We start from the raw sequence: 15227 nt of genomic DNA on the forward strand, positions 1-15227 counted from the left end.
AAAACATAAGATATAAAACCAAACCCAGCGGGAGCCCAGCACATCTTCAAGGGAGGGTACTCACAGGAGAGTCCACTGAGTCATCACTGTGCTGCAAACCAAAATACTCCTTTTCGGTCACGCCCAAGTAGTTGTAAGCCATATCCAGGAGAACTTGACCAGTATCTTGTTTCTAGGGAAAAAAAAAAGTCCAGTGGGCAAAATTTTAAAACAAATTAAGAACTGGTGTTTAAAAGTCTTTATTGCAGGCAAGAAGGTGTTAAAACACGCAGAGAGATTTCATGCACACAGGTACCCTACAATAAGAAATATTAATAAGAATTTAATAAATTCCAAATTAAGAAGCCCCACGGAACATATGGAAAGTAGGGCTAAGATAAATATGATTTAAGAGAATGAGATTAATTTAATTTTCTAAGATTTCTTCCTTCCTCTTAGCTGAGATTCCCAAGTGATAGTGTCTAAATTGGAAAACTCAGGTATCCCAATGACAGTAAACTCCCCGTGACCTACCCACGGATTATCCACAGCAAAATGTTAATCCCAGGTCGGTTTATGTTGGCTCCTCAGGCGCCATGCAAGTATACACAGGGAGGAAAACTCTACTAACAGCATGAAGGGGAAGACAGCTAAGAATACTCAAATGCCATTGGAAATACCCTCCAAGTGATCTGGCAGGGGACACTGGAGGCTTATCTGCTTCCCTACTCCCTGGCATCTGAAGTGAGAAGCCAGTGGAGACTTTCAACCACACTTCACGTCCAGAGCAGGACTCAAGACACCTTCGCCACTCAGTGTTTTCAGACCGGGCACAGTGCTGGGCGTGGGGACAGAGCCATAATATGTGTCCCTTTCCTGCCCTCCTGGAAAGGCCAGCCGTGCAAGCAGCGACCATAACTCGGCGTTGTCAAGTGCCAAAGAACAACTCGGGGTACAGTGAACACACACAAGACAACACAAATGGGTGACTCAACCTGGGGACAAGGGAAAGCAGTCCCTGACCTGGTTCTGGGAGGCTGACAGGGCTGAGTGCCACGCCCTCCCTCCAGGCGCAGGAGCTAAGAAAAGGCATCAAGCGGACGGCCCAGCACAAAGGCACAGGGGTGGGGAATCTCGAATTCTCTAACAGGCAGACTTCTTGGGAATCCTTTGAACCAAACCATTTGACTTAAGGGCAATGTGAGTCAGAAAGAGACCAAGTATAGAACCAGCAAAGGCAGCTTTTTTGAGCACCTGATAGCAGATGATGTACCTGAAAACAGGTCACCATGACCAGGATGAGGAGAATTAGATAACTGTCACCCCCTCCTGCAGCCACTTCTCCAGGACAGTCTCACTTATCTGGTCCACAGTGTGGGAACACAAGGCACCGGGACAGTCTCACTTATCTGGCCCACAGTGTGGGAACACAAGGCACCGCCTGTGTCCTGAACACACCCCCCTTCCTGCCCCAGGGCCCTGGTTCCCGCTGCTTCCTCCACTTCCCAGGTCACCTCCCATCCCAGGGGAATCAGGACAGTGTGGAAAAGATGACCTGGTCCACATACTCTAAAGCATGAGATATTCTCCCTCCAAATGATGAGCTACTCTTGATGCAAAGAGCTATCTGCTCCCCTTGTTGAAATCATTATTTGTATGATTTTATGTTTAATATATATTATTAATGACTTTAATCTATTGGGCATCTACAAGGAGCCTGCCACGGTATTCTGCACTTTTTATATATGATATCCAATCTTTGCAGCAATGTCACACAGCTGTCAGCACCTTCCCCTGTGCTGACGAGCACACAGAGGCCTCAGAGGCTCCGTGCCCTGTGCTGTCAGCCGACGGATGGTCTGACTGCCTGACAAGGGAGCGTCTGATGCCAGAGTCTGCAGGTTACCACCACACCGCCACTCTCCCCTCTGGAGCGCATAATTCATCCATTCCAGTATCTGCACGACTCACCGAGTTCTCAAAAGGAATGGAAACAGGATACATTTTTGGTAAGAACCGCCCTCCCGGCCCGGCGCCCGCCCCACAAGAGGTCATCTCGGCTACGTCAGGTCACTGTCCGTGATAGGCTCGCTCTCTGGGAGGAGCTAAGAACAGCCGACGTCCAGGTCCGCTTCCCCGAGGATGGCCGCTCCGGGTCACAAGATGACCCGGGCTGAAGAACCTGAATGCGACAGCGCAAATGACCCCCAGGAGCAGAAACACATAAAGTGACGGAGATTCGAAGCTGCAACCAGGCCCTCGAATTAAAGGTCAGTGGGAGGCAGCCTTGACCAGGCTGCTGGAGGCTCGGGGGGGCGGCACAGGCAGCAGTGACGACAACAACGGCATTCGTAACCGAAGATGACTGGGTGCCCACTGAACGCCAGGCACGTGATTATCACTCTGGGTGGATGCCGTCCGCATTCTCCTCTACAGGGCTCATCACTCCTCCTCCTTAAAATACATCCTTACCTGGGATTCTCATTCCCTCTTGGCCTCCCCTTATCTCCCTGGACAGTCCTGCTTGTTCCTCATCCCCCCAACCGTTGAACACCGAACCTCATTCGTTATCTCCTGTCTATTCACTTCTCAGGTGATCCTGAAGTACCACATCTACCCTGGTAACACCCACATATGTATCCCAGCCTAAACCCTTCCCTTAAACTCCTCTTTTGTATACCTAATGCCATTTCTACGCAGACGAGTAAACAGGCATCTCACACTCACCATGTCCGAAACAGAACCAGTTATTTCTGCCCCCAAACCTGCTCCTCTTGCAGGCTTTCCCATTTCTATAAATTGCAGCTCCATCTTGCCCACTGCTCAGGCCAAAAACCTTGGGAGTCACCTTGAGGCCTCTTTCACATCCCAAATCCCACTGGTTCCACCTTTAAAGTATTTCCAGACTTGGTTTACTCTTAGCCCCATTACCACCCTGTCCAATCATCATGGTCTCTCCCACAGACTAAAAGTCTCAGCCCTTGCCCCACCCCCTCCCCCAGTTTAATGTCGACCGAGCATCCAAAGTGATACTTGAGTCAGATCATGTCAGGTCTCTGACCAAACTCACCAATGCAGAACAGAGCCAGTGCTCAGAATGACCTACGAGGCTCTACACAATCTCCCTATCCCCTCAAGAGGAAAAAAGTTACGTTAAAAAAGTAACAAAACAAAAAAAACCCCATCTATTTTATTACAGAAAAAGTTGGGTTTTTTTCTCCAGACTTAAGTGGAAAAGAGGAAAAAATTAACTATTTGCACCAAAATGTTCTGTTGTGACATAGGAAAATAACCAAGTACAGCGTTATATTCCATCCTTTTTATCGGTGTTTTTTCTGTCTGTACCATCTGCTGTGTTCATTTCTCCAAACTCACGTCCACCTTGATGTGGGAGTAGGGGATAATCTTGTCGAAAGGCACACTGGTGCATGTGTGTCTGCTAGCTCACTTGTCCTTGACGATATTTTACGATATTAAAGAAAATCTTTTGAAACGGCTGTTAGGAAAAACAAAACAAAACAAAACAACCCATCACCTGTTATCTCTCTGACCTCTTCGCCTCCTCCCCTCCTCCTTCCTCATTACACTCCAGACGCACTGGCTTCTAGCCTGTTCTGCAACCACACTAAGGGAAGGGGACCCCGCCCCAGGGCCTTTGCTCTGCTGTTTCTTCTACCTGGAATGCGCTTCCTCCTGAGAACCACACAGTTCCTCCCCTTACTTCCTTTAGGTCACCTCTGAAATGTCATCGTATGAGTGAGGTCTTCCCAAATCGCTTCTATAAAATGACAACTGACAACCCCACCCCTTGCCCTGTCCTTAACTCTCCACCTTCCTTACCCCGATTTTTCTTCTAAGTACATGATACCGCCTGACATAGTACACATTTGTTTATGGTCTGTTTCCTCCCTCTAGGATGTAAGCTTTAAAAGGGCAGGGATTTTGCTCTGTTTTGTTCACTGCTGTATTCTTTGTACCCAGAACAAAGCCTGGCATGTTAGTAGGTGCTCAGTAAACATGTGTTGAATAAACATTCATGTTCTTGTCGGGAAGAAGATACATGGCTGAGGAATAGCTCCAAGACAGACAATATAAATTTTAACAAAGGAGCCATGTCTGAACTAAGCTGTCAGTTTACAGCAACTGGAAGAGACCTTCGGGGCCTCTACAGAGCAGCCACTGTGCAGCGACTTCATGCACACTGCCCTCTTCTCTTGCCTGCTCAGCCACCAACGTCCACAGTGACCTGGGGTCAGCAGGAGGCAAACTCATGGGTGGGGGAAGACCCCAGCAGGGACCACTTTTTGTCACCCTTCAAATTCTTGTGGCCTTCTAACATCCCCCAGTTGTTCTCCGGTACCCTCTCTTCTCTTTCCGATGCCTTCCATTGCACACTGAATTTCCCAGGCTGGGGCAGATGCTGGCAGCCAATCTGGGGTTGGAGGCGACCCCCTTAGAACTGGCCAGAGGACGGGAGAGACAGGCAAAGGTCACGAACACCCAGTGGTGATTGGGGAGGGGAGAGGCAGCAGGGACGGCTACTGGTCAGGTATCTTACTGCTGACGTAGGACTGGAGACCCCGTTTCTAGCCCTGCCTCTGCTTGAGGTGGGACAAGCCAGGCCCTCCCTGAGCCCTGCCATCTGGGAGGCTAACCATCTCACTACCCTCCAGAAAGGACCCGCCATTTACCATTTGCACATTTAATGAGTACCTGCTGTGAGGCAGGCACAGGGGAAACGACACTATCGCCCTTCTCCAGGAGCTCACAGTTTAAAGAGTGACATATAACCTGATAATGACAACTACTATTCATGCAATGTGACAGGGGCCCTAATAAAGCATACACAGGGCACCATTATTGGAGAATCAGCTCAGGAAGTCAAAGACGTCACAGAAGCAGTAACATCTAAGACTCACACAGTTCACAAAGAAGAGGCGGAAAGACACGCCAGGTAGAGGCAAGAATATAGGCAAAGTTTTTAAGGTTATTTCTAGTTCAATCTCAACATACAAGATCTGAGACCTCAAGCTTTTAATTTAAAATAATTTCTCTTCATTTTATAAACCAAGAGATGAAAATTATTTCTTAGGGGCATTAATTCAGAAAAAATTAAATTTGGAGAACTCACATTAACTTTAAAGGTCTGTACCAAGCCATCTAGAAAGCAGACGCTGCAGATGACTTCGGATCGAGTTTTCTCTTTGGGTAATTCTGAGGTGCGTATGTTATTAATTCTTCCACCGAACGCACGTAACCGGGAGGTCATAACTATCGTTGAATAACCTGTAACAGAAGACACACCTGGTTAGCTCTGAGGTGCAAATTACCAGTTCCATGTGAACATACCTCCCATTCCATCCATCCCTCACCTGTCTGCCTTGACCCTCACAAAACTGTCTGAAGAGCTCAGATAAATGAGAGCCAGATAACAGACCATGTTTCCATTGAGTTCCAACTTCTAAGCAGCTTTAAACAATATTTATTGCTCAATTATAACACATTCAGAGAATTATATGGCTTATTTGTGTCTTATTATCTCCCTGGTCTAAATCTTCTAATTTATATTTCCCAGGTTTTAAATTTGTTAATGTTTTACAACTTTATATATTTGTGTATTACACCTCTAAGTTTTTACAGAACTAAATGTGATGCAAAAATGATTTAAAATATGAAGATATTTATTGATCAATTAGACTACATTAAGAACATCTATTCATTAAAAGACTATTTAAAAAAAAAAAGACCCACAGAGATATTTGCAATATATAACTACAAAGAATATATAAAGAGCTCCCACAAATCAGAAAGAGAAAAAACAAACAACTAGGTAGAAAATGGGAACATTAGTTGTCAAAGAAATGCACACTAAAACCTCAAAGCAACAGAACCACACCCCCACCAGAACGGCTATGATGAAATCCAACAAAACCAAGGGATGGCCATGGTGTGGAGTAGCTGGAACTCTCAGGCACTGCTAGTGAGGATGTAAATTAGTGCAGCTACTTTGGAAAACCGTTTGGCAGTATCTACGAGAGCTGAACATATGCACATTCTGTGAAATAATTCCACTCTTAGGCATATTCCCAACAGAAAAGTATACATTTATCCATTAAAAGACATGCATAAGAATTTTCATAATAGCTCCAAATTGTAAAAGACCCAACAGAACGGATAAACTGTGGTGGAGTCCCACCATGCATGACTACACAGCAAAGGAAATAAATGAACTACTGTGACACACGACACGAATTCCTCTAGTGTTGTATTGAGCAAAAGCATCCAGACGCAATAGATGACCTGTAGAGCGTGATTCCATTTACATAAAGTTCAGAATAGGCAAAACTAATCAACAGAAGACAGGATAGCAGTTACCTCTGCATGTAGTGACTGGGGGGTGTCCAGGGGTCTTCTGGGATGCTTATATTCCATCTCTTAATTGGGGTGCTAATAACACTGGTGTACTCACTTTGTGAAAATCCACCAAGCTCTACCCTTATGATTTGTGCTCTTTTTTTGTATGTATATTTCAACAAAGTTTACTTTAAAAATACATGAACGGGGCTTCCCTGGTGGCGCAGTGGTTGAGAATCTGCCTGACAATGCAGGAGATACGGGTTCGAGCCCTGGTCTGGGAAGATCCCACATGCCGCGGAGCAAATGGGCCCGTGAGCCACAATTACTGAGCCTGCGCGTCTGGAGCCTGTGCTCCGCAACAAGAGAGGCCGCGATAGTGAGAGGCCCGCACACTGCGATGAAGAGTGGCCCCCGCTTGCCACAACTAGAGAAAGCCGTCGCACAGAAACGAAGATCCAACACAGCCATAAATAAATAAATAAAGCACACCTAGTATAGTGTAATTAAAAAAAAAAATACATGAACGAAGAGGGAATTAGAGAGCAGTTTAAAAATCTGAGCATGGTATATTAGGGAACAGTAATGAAAGCGGTTTTATCAGTGAATGCAATTGTGAAGTGTTACACTAACAGACTAAAGCGGTATGCAACCGAGCACGTGGTCACTTTGTGCCGGTGGGAGGGACAAGGGTCCAGGCCAGCTCCTCAGCTTAGGAACGGAGGTGTAAATCTGACAAGATTGGGTGGAAGACCAGATAAAGATGAAGGACTTAGGAGCAATTTAATGTTCTTTTAAAAATTAATTCTCTGTAAACTTTCTATGATGAGCCGGTCCTTTGCACATGCTGTTCCTTCTGCCTGGGAAGCTCTTTCTGCTTTTCTTCACCTGAGGAACTCCTACTCAGGCCTCAGTGCCTGGCACAAGGATCACCTCCTCAGGGAAGCCTTCCCTGGCGTCCCTAATGACTCATATATTTGTTATAGGCTCTCTACAGTGCTCATCATAATTTCACATTTATGACTGATGATGTATTTAATATCTGCTTCTGCCGCTAGAAGCTGAGCTTCACGAGGGCAGGAACTGGGTCTGGTTTTGCTCACTGCATCTCCAATACCTAGCTCTGGTAGGCAGTCAATAAATATCTGAATGAATCAATGAATAAAATGAAATATGAAGCCAAGACTGATAGTCTGGAAAAAAAAATAGTACAACCTGATAGACAAACTTGGCTTGGTGGGAACAGGCAGGACAAAAGGATGGGATGAGAGTGGAGGCTTCAATTAGAACACAGAGCGGTGGTGTCCCATAGACCAATGCCCCTCACACTGTAACGTGCACACAGATCACTTGGGGTTCTGGTTAAGATGCAAACTTGAACGCGAGCAGGTCTGGGTGGGGTCTGAGAACCTGCATTTCTCGGACCCCCGGGTGATGCCGAAGTTGCTGGCCCAGGGTCCACACTGTGAAGTGCAGTCACACACAACCAGAAAAGCAGCACCAATATGTCCGGGCAGGGCCAAAGACCAAGGGTCGGAAATCAGCAGCACGGAAGGTGTGAGGACAAAGCTGACTAGAGGCCTGAGGAGAGTCAAGCCTCCGGGAACCACAGAAGCACAGCTTAGCTGCAGGCAGTGAAAACACAGAGGGGATGAAAGCTATGTAGAAGATACGCCCAGCACAGAAGGGCGCCCTTGGCCCCTAATCCTATTTCAGAAGCTCCAAGAAAACCTCCCTGCTTCTGCAGATGGGGATAGGAAACCTCAAATATTAATAAAAAAGATTCCTGGGAATGGCAGTGGAAGGGAACTTGTTGTCACTTACAAAATTCCACCCACGCCGCCACCTCCACCTTGCCCTTTCCAAGGAAAATGTCATCAGAAGCGGGGATGCGTTTTCTGAGTAAGACCAAAAGTTACCAAAAGACAACAAATGTGTTCCATAATGCTTTAACTACACTGAATTTGAAATGTCAAATTTATTGTTTAGTCCTTGTCTAAAGAATTTCGGGTGGGTTATAAAATTTTTTTAAAAGATATAATAGAACAATTTCAAGTGTGGCTCTTAGTGGGAGGTACACATCAGAATTACCTGGAGAGCTTTCAGAAAATATGCCTGTCCCTGCCCCACCCACAGATGGTGATTCAGCATTCTGGGGTGTGGTGTAGAATGACATTCTTTTTGGGAAGCCCTCAAAGGAAGAGCCAGGCCTGCATCAGCTAGAGGAGCGGAGCGGGTTTTCAGGGAACATCAGGGTGTGTTTCAGATGGTCGGACTTAGAACACAGTCAACCCTCCGTATCCAAGGGTTCCATGTCCTTGGATTCAACCAACCATGGATCAAAAATATTCAGAAAAAAAAAAAAATTCCAGAAAGTTGGAAAAAGCAAAACTTGAATTCGCCATGAGCCTACAACTAGTTACATAGCATTTATGTCATACTTACAACTATTTACTTAGCATTTACACTGCATTAGGCATTATAATTAATCTAGAAATGATTTAAAGTATATTAAAGTATGTGCATAGGTTATATGCAAATACTATGCCACTATATATAAGGGACTTAAGCATTCTTAGATTTTGGTGTCCAAGGTTGGCGGGGGGGGGGGGGGGGGGGGGGGCAGGTCCTGGAACCAATCCCCTTCAGATAACTGAGGGACAACTGTATAGGTTCAGCAAAATCTGAGCCATTCAGAGGGTATACATGCAAGACTTGGGCAGTTGCTCAGAGCAGCTAAAACCGAGAGCAAATCACATCACAACCCTGGACAGAAAAAAACCAAGGGTGATTTCAAACAGGAGCCTCCAAATGAAAGTCACATGGGCTGACACGGCAAAGGTAGGGCTGATTTTCACACCGCTCTCACCTGAGCAGCTCCGTGTCCAGTGCCAGCATGTGTACCCATGGGAACTTACTAACTTAACCAGGGTTAATGGTGTTCCCAGCGTGATCCTGTAGCCATCTGCTGACAAACTCAAGTAGACCAGCAACCCAGAAGAGACCTACTTTTTCCTCCTCACATGATCTCTGATTGTTAAATAAAGGGCTTGGGACCCAACAACATCATAATCTGGTATTTCATGAAACTTGCAGAAACGTTCTCCCCACAATTATTCCCAAAGCAAACCTTAATAAGAGCCAGCCTGATGCTGAATAACCACATAATTGAGTCATGTGGTGTTTTCCGACTGTCTTGAAATTTTATCTTAAACAATCCGGTCAGGACAATGGATGATGACTAACAAGCCCTGTTTCCTGTACCACGGCAATAAGGGAACTTGAGGTTTCTATGGCTTCCTTTATAAGCCTCTTAATTCTAAACAAAGCTACAACCCAACCAGGAACACACTGGCCTCTCCAACCACAGATGATTTCATCTGCAGCTGATGCACTTTACAACATGGAAGCCCAGCTGGTTCTTTGCCTTAAGAAACAAACAAACAAACACAACAGCTACAGCTTTAGAATCTGTTTTGCACAATAACAATAGAGGTTCTACTGTGACTGTAGTTTTTAACAAAGATTATACTTGCAAAACATTATAGACCTAGGCAACAGCTCAGTGCAATGAGACGGTGGGAGCCCACCACACGCCATGAGCCATAGGATCACCATGTGTAAATGCCTACACGATGTGACACATACCACTCAATAGAAGGCATTTTTAAACAATCTGCTGTGTACTGACTTATGATTTCAAATCCATGCTGTGAAAGCTTGTTTCAGACAAAGTGTGGTTTGAACTTGTTTTGAATAGCCTGTTTTGATGAAATGGCTTTGAAGTTGGCTATTAGGACTTTCTTATCCAACTCTCGGACCTGTAGTGGAGAGGACCCATCATGTCACTGACACTACAGTAACAGCTTGGTGGCCATCCCATGATGGACTAAACACGAAGAGGTTGACCAGCAACTTGAGAGCCTGGGCAAAGCTACTCTTCGCTGATCTAAATAGCTCTCCAAAGGTCTTGAGACACCTGCTCCTGCCAGGCCCAGGCTACTTTTGGTCAACAGCGATGTTAAACCGTGCAGCAGTCTCAGGAAGAAAAGGGACATCTGTTCCTGCCTTGGCGAGGCTACTCCTCATAGGCAGTGGTGCCAGCCAGGTAACGGTTCCTGGAATAATAACCTTCGGAGCAGTCCACCCTGCCTGGCAACACTGGTGCAATCGCCCATAAGCTACATGCCCCAGAAGTGAGGGACCTAAACCAGCAGCTTTTGGTTGGAAGGATGAAGTCTAAGAGAACCACCTCCTAGAAAGGTACATCTCAACTAAACTTGGAATTTTTCTTTCATCTCCCCATTGCCTGGAACAACAGTGTAATCACTGTGTCGTTGGTTTGCAGTATGTTCTCTCTTTCTTAACTTATTGAGAGACATTACCCGGATGAATGAAAAACGTTGCCTGCCCTATCAGTGAACAAAGGATGTTGCAACCATCAAGCCACTACAGCCACTGCCCCTGAAGGTGAGCCCTGAGGGAACTCAGGATGGAGACAAACTGGGCTGCCCGCTGCCAGGCCCTCAGCCTCTGCAGCCACCCTCAACGGTGCACCCAACGGTTAGGGAACTCTGGATGGGAAAGAACTGGATACTGGCCCTAAAGAGCTAAGGCGCATATCAAAGGAATGGTTTCAATGAGCCCGGACTCTTGCATCTTCCCATACATAGAAAAGCGCTAAATTCCTTAATTTGAGATATCTGGTTTTCTTTAATGAACAGTTTGAAGTTCCGAATACTTGGTCACTGCTGAAAAAACTCCCTATATATCCTGCTCCTCCCTTACCTCTTCAGAACAGTCCCTCAGGGCTATCTGAGAGGCTGCCTGCTGGGCTCGAAGTCCTCAGATAGTCTGCCAAATAAAACATAATGCTCAACTTTTAGGTTGTGCGTTTTTTTTTCAGTCAACATCCTGTGTGCTACTGGCTTGTGACATATTAAAAATTATAATTCCCACAGTGAACACATGATAAATAAATTATCCGTAAAGACAGCCTCAGTCTCTGAGCATAATTTGCCCAAACTAACAAACAAACAAAAACAATGCTAAGCTTCCAGTGCCGTCAGGTGCTGACTGTAGATTCTGGATTTTGTAGCGCAATCCTGATTTCAAACACTTACAGATATACTGTACTAGTGTTTCCCGCAGTTGTTGTAGATGTGATATACCTGTCAGCTACTTTACCAACTCAACGGACCCTGAAGCAGGAGCCCATTGCCCGGGGCGTGGGTGCCCTCGTGGTCAGGGTTGGCTCACAAGGCTTCTATCACTTGCCCTGGAGCCCGAGACAGGGAAGAAGTGATGCTTTGTTTCCTGAGGGTCTACACGCTGACCTGGGGACCTTTGTTTTTTCACAAGCCAATGAACCACAGGCAGGAAGAAGGGAGAGGAGTAGTCTTCTCCACTAGAGAAAGTCAGAAAGCAACCCAACTCCAATTTGATCATTTCAAAAAGAAGTGTTAAAGTTATTTCATACCCTTGTTTTTAAGAATAAGAGCTAGATCTCTAACTCAAGAGTGCAAAAGTTTCAGTTAGGAAAAAAAAAAAAAAAAGAAAAAAAAGAACAAAGCAGTCCTGATTTTAAAACACCTAATTTGTGAGTAGACCACACAAATGAACCACAGCTGGCTCCCTACAGGAATCAACCTGAATCATCCTCAAGCTGACCTAGGCCAATGCCACCACCTAGTGGCCACCAGAGGAACACACTTCACCTCCTAGCATGACTTTCTGCTTTCCTCCCTCTTCCTCCAGAGAAACATGGATAGTTATGCTTTCTCGTTTATCATCCACGTTTCAGCTCATTTTAAAAGTCTCCCAGAATATATAAGGCCTTCTCTGTCACCCAATTCCCTCCCTTTCCCTCGTGAACTCAGGAGAGCATTCTTCCTTTTTTTTTCTTTCTTTTTTTGGCTATTTATGAGCCCCAACAGATGTCTGATCAGCAGAAGACGATCTCTAGATGGAAAAGTAATAAACATTCATATACAATTAGCCATGCTAGGCGGCTGACTCAGATTATGAGCTTCTCAAATACCAGCATGTAATGTATTTAAGATAAATGTTTTATTTGTTTAGCTGCTAATACCAATATTGCTTCCTCCTCCTTTTCGCTGTAAACACAGCAGCTGGGCTGCATCATGGGCTGAGTCTGGGCTGGGGTGGGGCCAGCAGGGGCCTTAATAACCACTCATATCACTCCCGACCACGCCCCATACTGACAGGAAAACCACCACTTTCCGGTTCTTGGCTGCACCTCCCACAAGGCCAGCTTCTAGTTCCAATCTGTTCTTAGCCTGGGCCTAAGCGTTCCTTACACCCTGCTGAAGTAAGTAATTAGGGGGTATTCCCTCCTAACGATAAAACTTACAAACATCTGGATGGGGATTTATCATTTATCAAGCACTAGATCAAGATTAGATCAAACTGCAAGAATGTATACTTAATATTTAAGTTGCTAAAAAAGAAACAGTGATTAAAAGGAGACTCTTTTTAACCAGAGACTTAAATAAAACTTTAGTGTACTTAAGAGTCTGGGGAGCTTGTTAAAATACAGATTCTTGGGTACCACCCACAGAGATTCTGATTTAGTAAGAACCCAGGAGACTGCATTTTAAAACTTGCAATTTTTTTGGCTTCCCTGGTGGCACAGTGGTTGAGAATCTGCCTGCTAATGCAGGGGACACGGGTTCGAGCCCTGATCTGGGACGATCTCACATGCCGCGGAGCACCTGGGCCCGTGAGCCACAACTACTGAGCCTGCGCGCCTGGAGCCTGTGCTCTGCAACAAGAGAGGCCGCAATAGTGAGAGGCCCGCACACCGCGATGAGGAGTGGTCCCTGCTTGCCACAACTGGAGAAAGCCCTCACACAGAAACGAAGACCCAACACAGCCAAAAAAAATAAAAAAATAAAATAAAAACTTGCAAATTTTTTTGAGCTTAGAGAAAAGCTGCAAGAAAAATGAAACTCCTGTACATCCCCATTGGCCTGGATTCAACTTAACATTTTGTCACATGCTTTCTCTCTCTCCCCTGCACATACACATACCACACCCCCAAAGCTTTCTAATGAACACTTGAAAGTTGTAGATATCATGCCCCTTTACCTCTAAATATTTTAGCAGGTATCTCCCAGGAACAAGGACATTTCATAACCACAGTACAATTATCAAATTGAGGAAATTTAACATCAATAAAGCACTTATAGTCCATGCTAAAATTCTGAAAATTGTTCTGATGGTGTCCCTTTATTTCCTTCCTCCTGATCCAGGATCCCAACCAGGACCTTGCCTTGCTTTAGTTGTCAGGTAGAAACTGCATCTGTAATAAGCATCCCAAGGGGACACTGATGCAGGGTGTCTGAGCACCAAGGCAGTGGAAAACTCTTAATCAGATACTTCCTTTCAGTTTTGACCGTCTGTGCCTACAGTCAGGGGCTTGGTTAGGTCAGCACCCTACGTCAGTTTTCCCGTCTATATTACAAGTTGCTTCCCAGAGCCAAAGAGGGTTGTCTACAGCTTAGCTGCCCCATCACTCAGTCTGGGGAAGCACTTCCTTAAGGCAATGTTGAAATAACAGACTCCAGTCTATATGCTGGTGCTGGAATCAGCGCTGTGGTCATAACAGGGGAAGAAAGCAACATGAAAATAAATTCGGTTCAGAAAGGATTCTATCATGTGATATTTTGTAACCAGACGTCTCCATTTGTTCAAATTAGTTTACGTCTCTCACAGACAGCAATTCTTAACGATTCATAATATCCAAGTTATAAAAAAAGACCATAGTGCCTTCTGTTATGCACACTCTCATAAGTGGGTGACAGTCAACTACCACTGTCTTAAGGAAGAAGAGAAAAAGATATACATGCATTTTGTATGATTTATTAGCTTTGCAAATGTTAATAAAACTCACTCCAACTAATTAAAAACCGGTGATTTCAGTTCATCTGTGACATGCCCATATCTTAAAAAAACGATTTCACTTTATTAATTTTACATTATGTGCAGCTGATAACCATATTACCATACAACTGGTACATGGAATTTAATATTCATCATGACTATAATTTTTGTAAATTTATCAACACTACCTTCTGCCATTTTTTTTCCCGCTTACTTGGCTTTAATTTCCAAAGTACAACACTGCATAATAACACAAAGATAAATATACTAACTTATTTTAAAAACTAGTTTAGAATGTAAACATAATCACTACTGAATACTTACTAAATTAGAAAAATCTATTCATTAAGGGAGGCATTTTCATGTTGCTAATTCAATGGTAAAGCCAATAAACTAATTTGTCCTGGGCCTATACACCGAAAAAATTTTAAATAACATCTTTAAAGCTTTAAGCCTGCTAATTAATACAACAATCACAGCTGACAATGGAAGTATTGGTGCACAAGACTTATTTTTAATTTGGGTATGCATATATAAAAGTATTTAATGCCTTTTATTTAGAAAAAATGCTTCCGTGAATGCATTTATGAGTTCTTAACTCTGACTTCACATTATTCACCGCATGGGAGAAAATGCTCACACAAGTCTCCTTAACACCACAGCTTAATACCCAAATTATCCTGCAATTATTAATCCTTCTTTTTCTAGTTTAGTTTTATTTTTTAATTGAAGTATAGTTGATTTACAATGTTGTGCTAGTTTCAGGTGTACAGCACAGTGATTCAGTAATACATACATATATATACACACACACACACACACACACACACAGATATTCTTTTTCAGGTTCTTTTCTCATATAGGTTATTACAAAAATTGAGTAGAGTTCCCTGTGCTATATATACAGTAGGTCCTTGTTGTCTATTTTATATATAGCAGTGTATATATGTTAATCCCAACCTCCTAATTTATCCCTCCCCCACCCCTGC

At 44.3% G+C, this 15227-nt stretch overlaps 1 protein-coding gene across 4 annotated transcripts in view; it reads right to left on the minus strand.

The window, feature by feature from the left end:
• The window catches only part of PTPN3 (protein tyrosine phosphatase non-receptor type 3), a 109657-nt gene that overhangs the window by 69045 nt on the left and 25385 nt on the right, over positions 1 to 15227 (minus strand). For all 4 annotated transcript variants that reach the window (XM_036855182.1, XM_036855183.1, XM_036855180.1 and 1 more), the window contains 2 exons: positions 5111 to 5265; positions 65 to 172 (listed from right to left, as the gene is read on the minus strand). In XM_036855182.1, the coding sequence (XP_036711077.1) occupies positions 65 to 172; positions 5111 to 5248 (246 nt within the window). In that variant the 5' untranslated portion in view covers positions 5249 to 5265. The remainder of the gene's footprint in view (positions 1 to 64; positions 173 to 5110; positions 5266 to 15227) is intronic.

Source organism: Balaenoptera musculus, chromosome 6 (assembly GCF_009873245.2).
Source record: "Balaenoptera musculus isolate JJ_BM4_2016_0621 chromosome 6, mBalMus1.pri.v3, whole genome shotgun sequence".
NCBI classification, from domain to species: domain Eukaryota; kingdom Metazoa; phylum Chordata; class Mammalia; order Artiodactyla; family Balaenopteridae; genus Balaenoptera; species Balaenoptera musculus.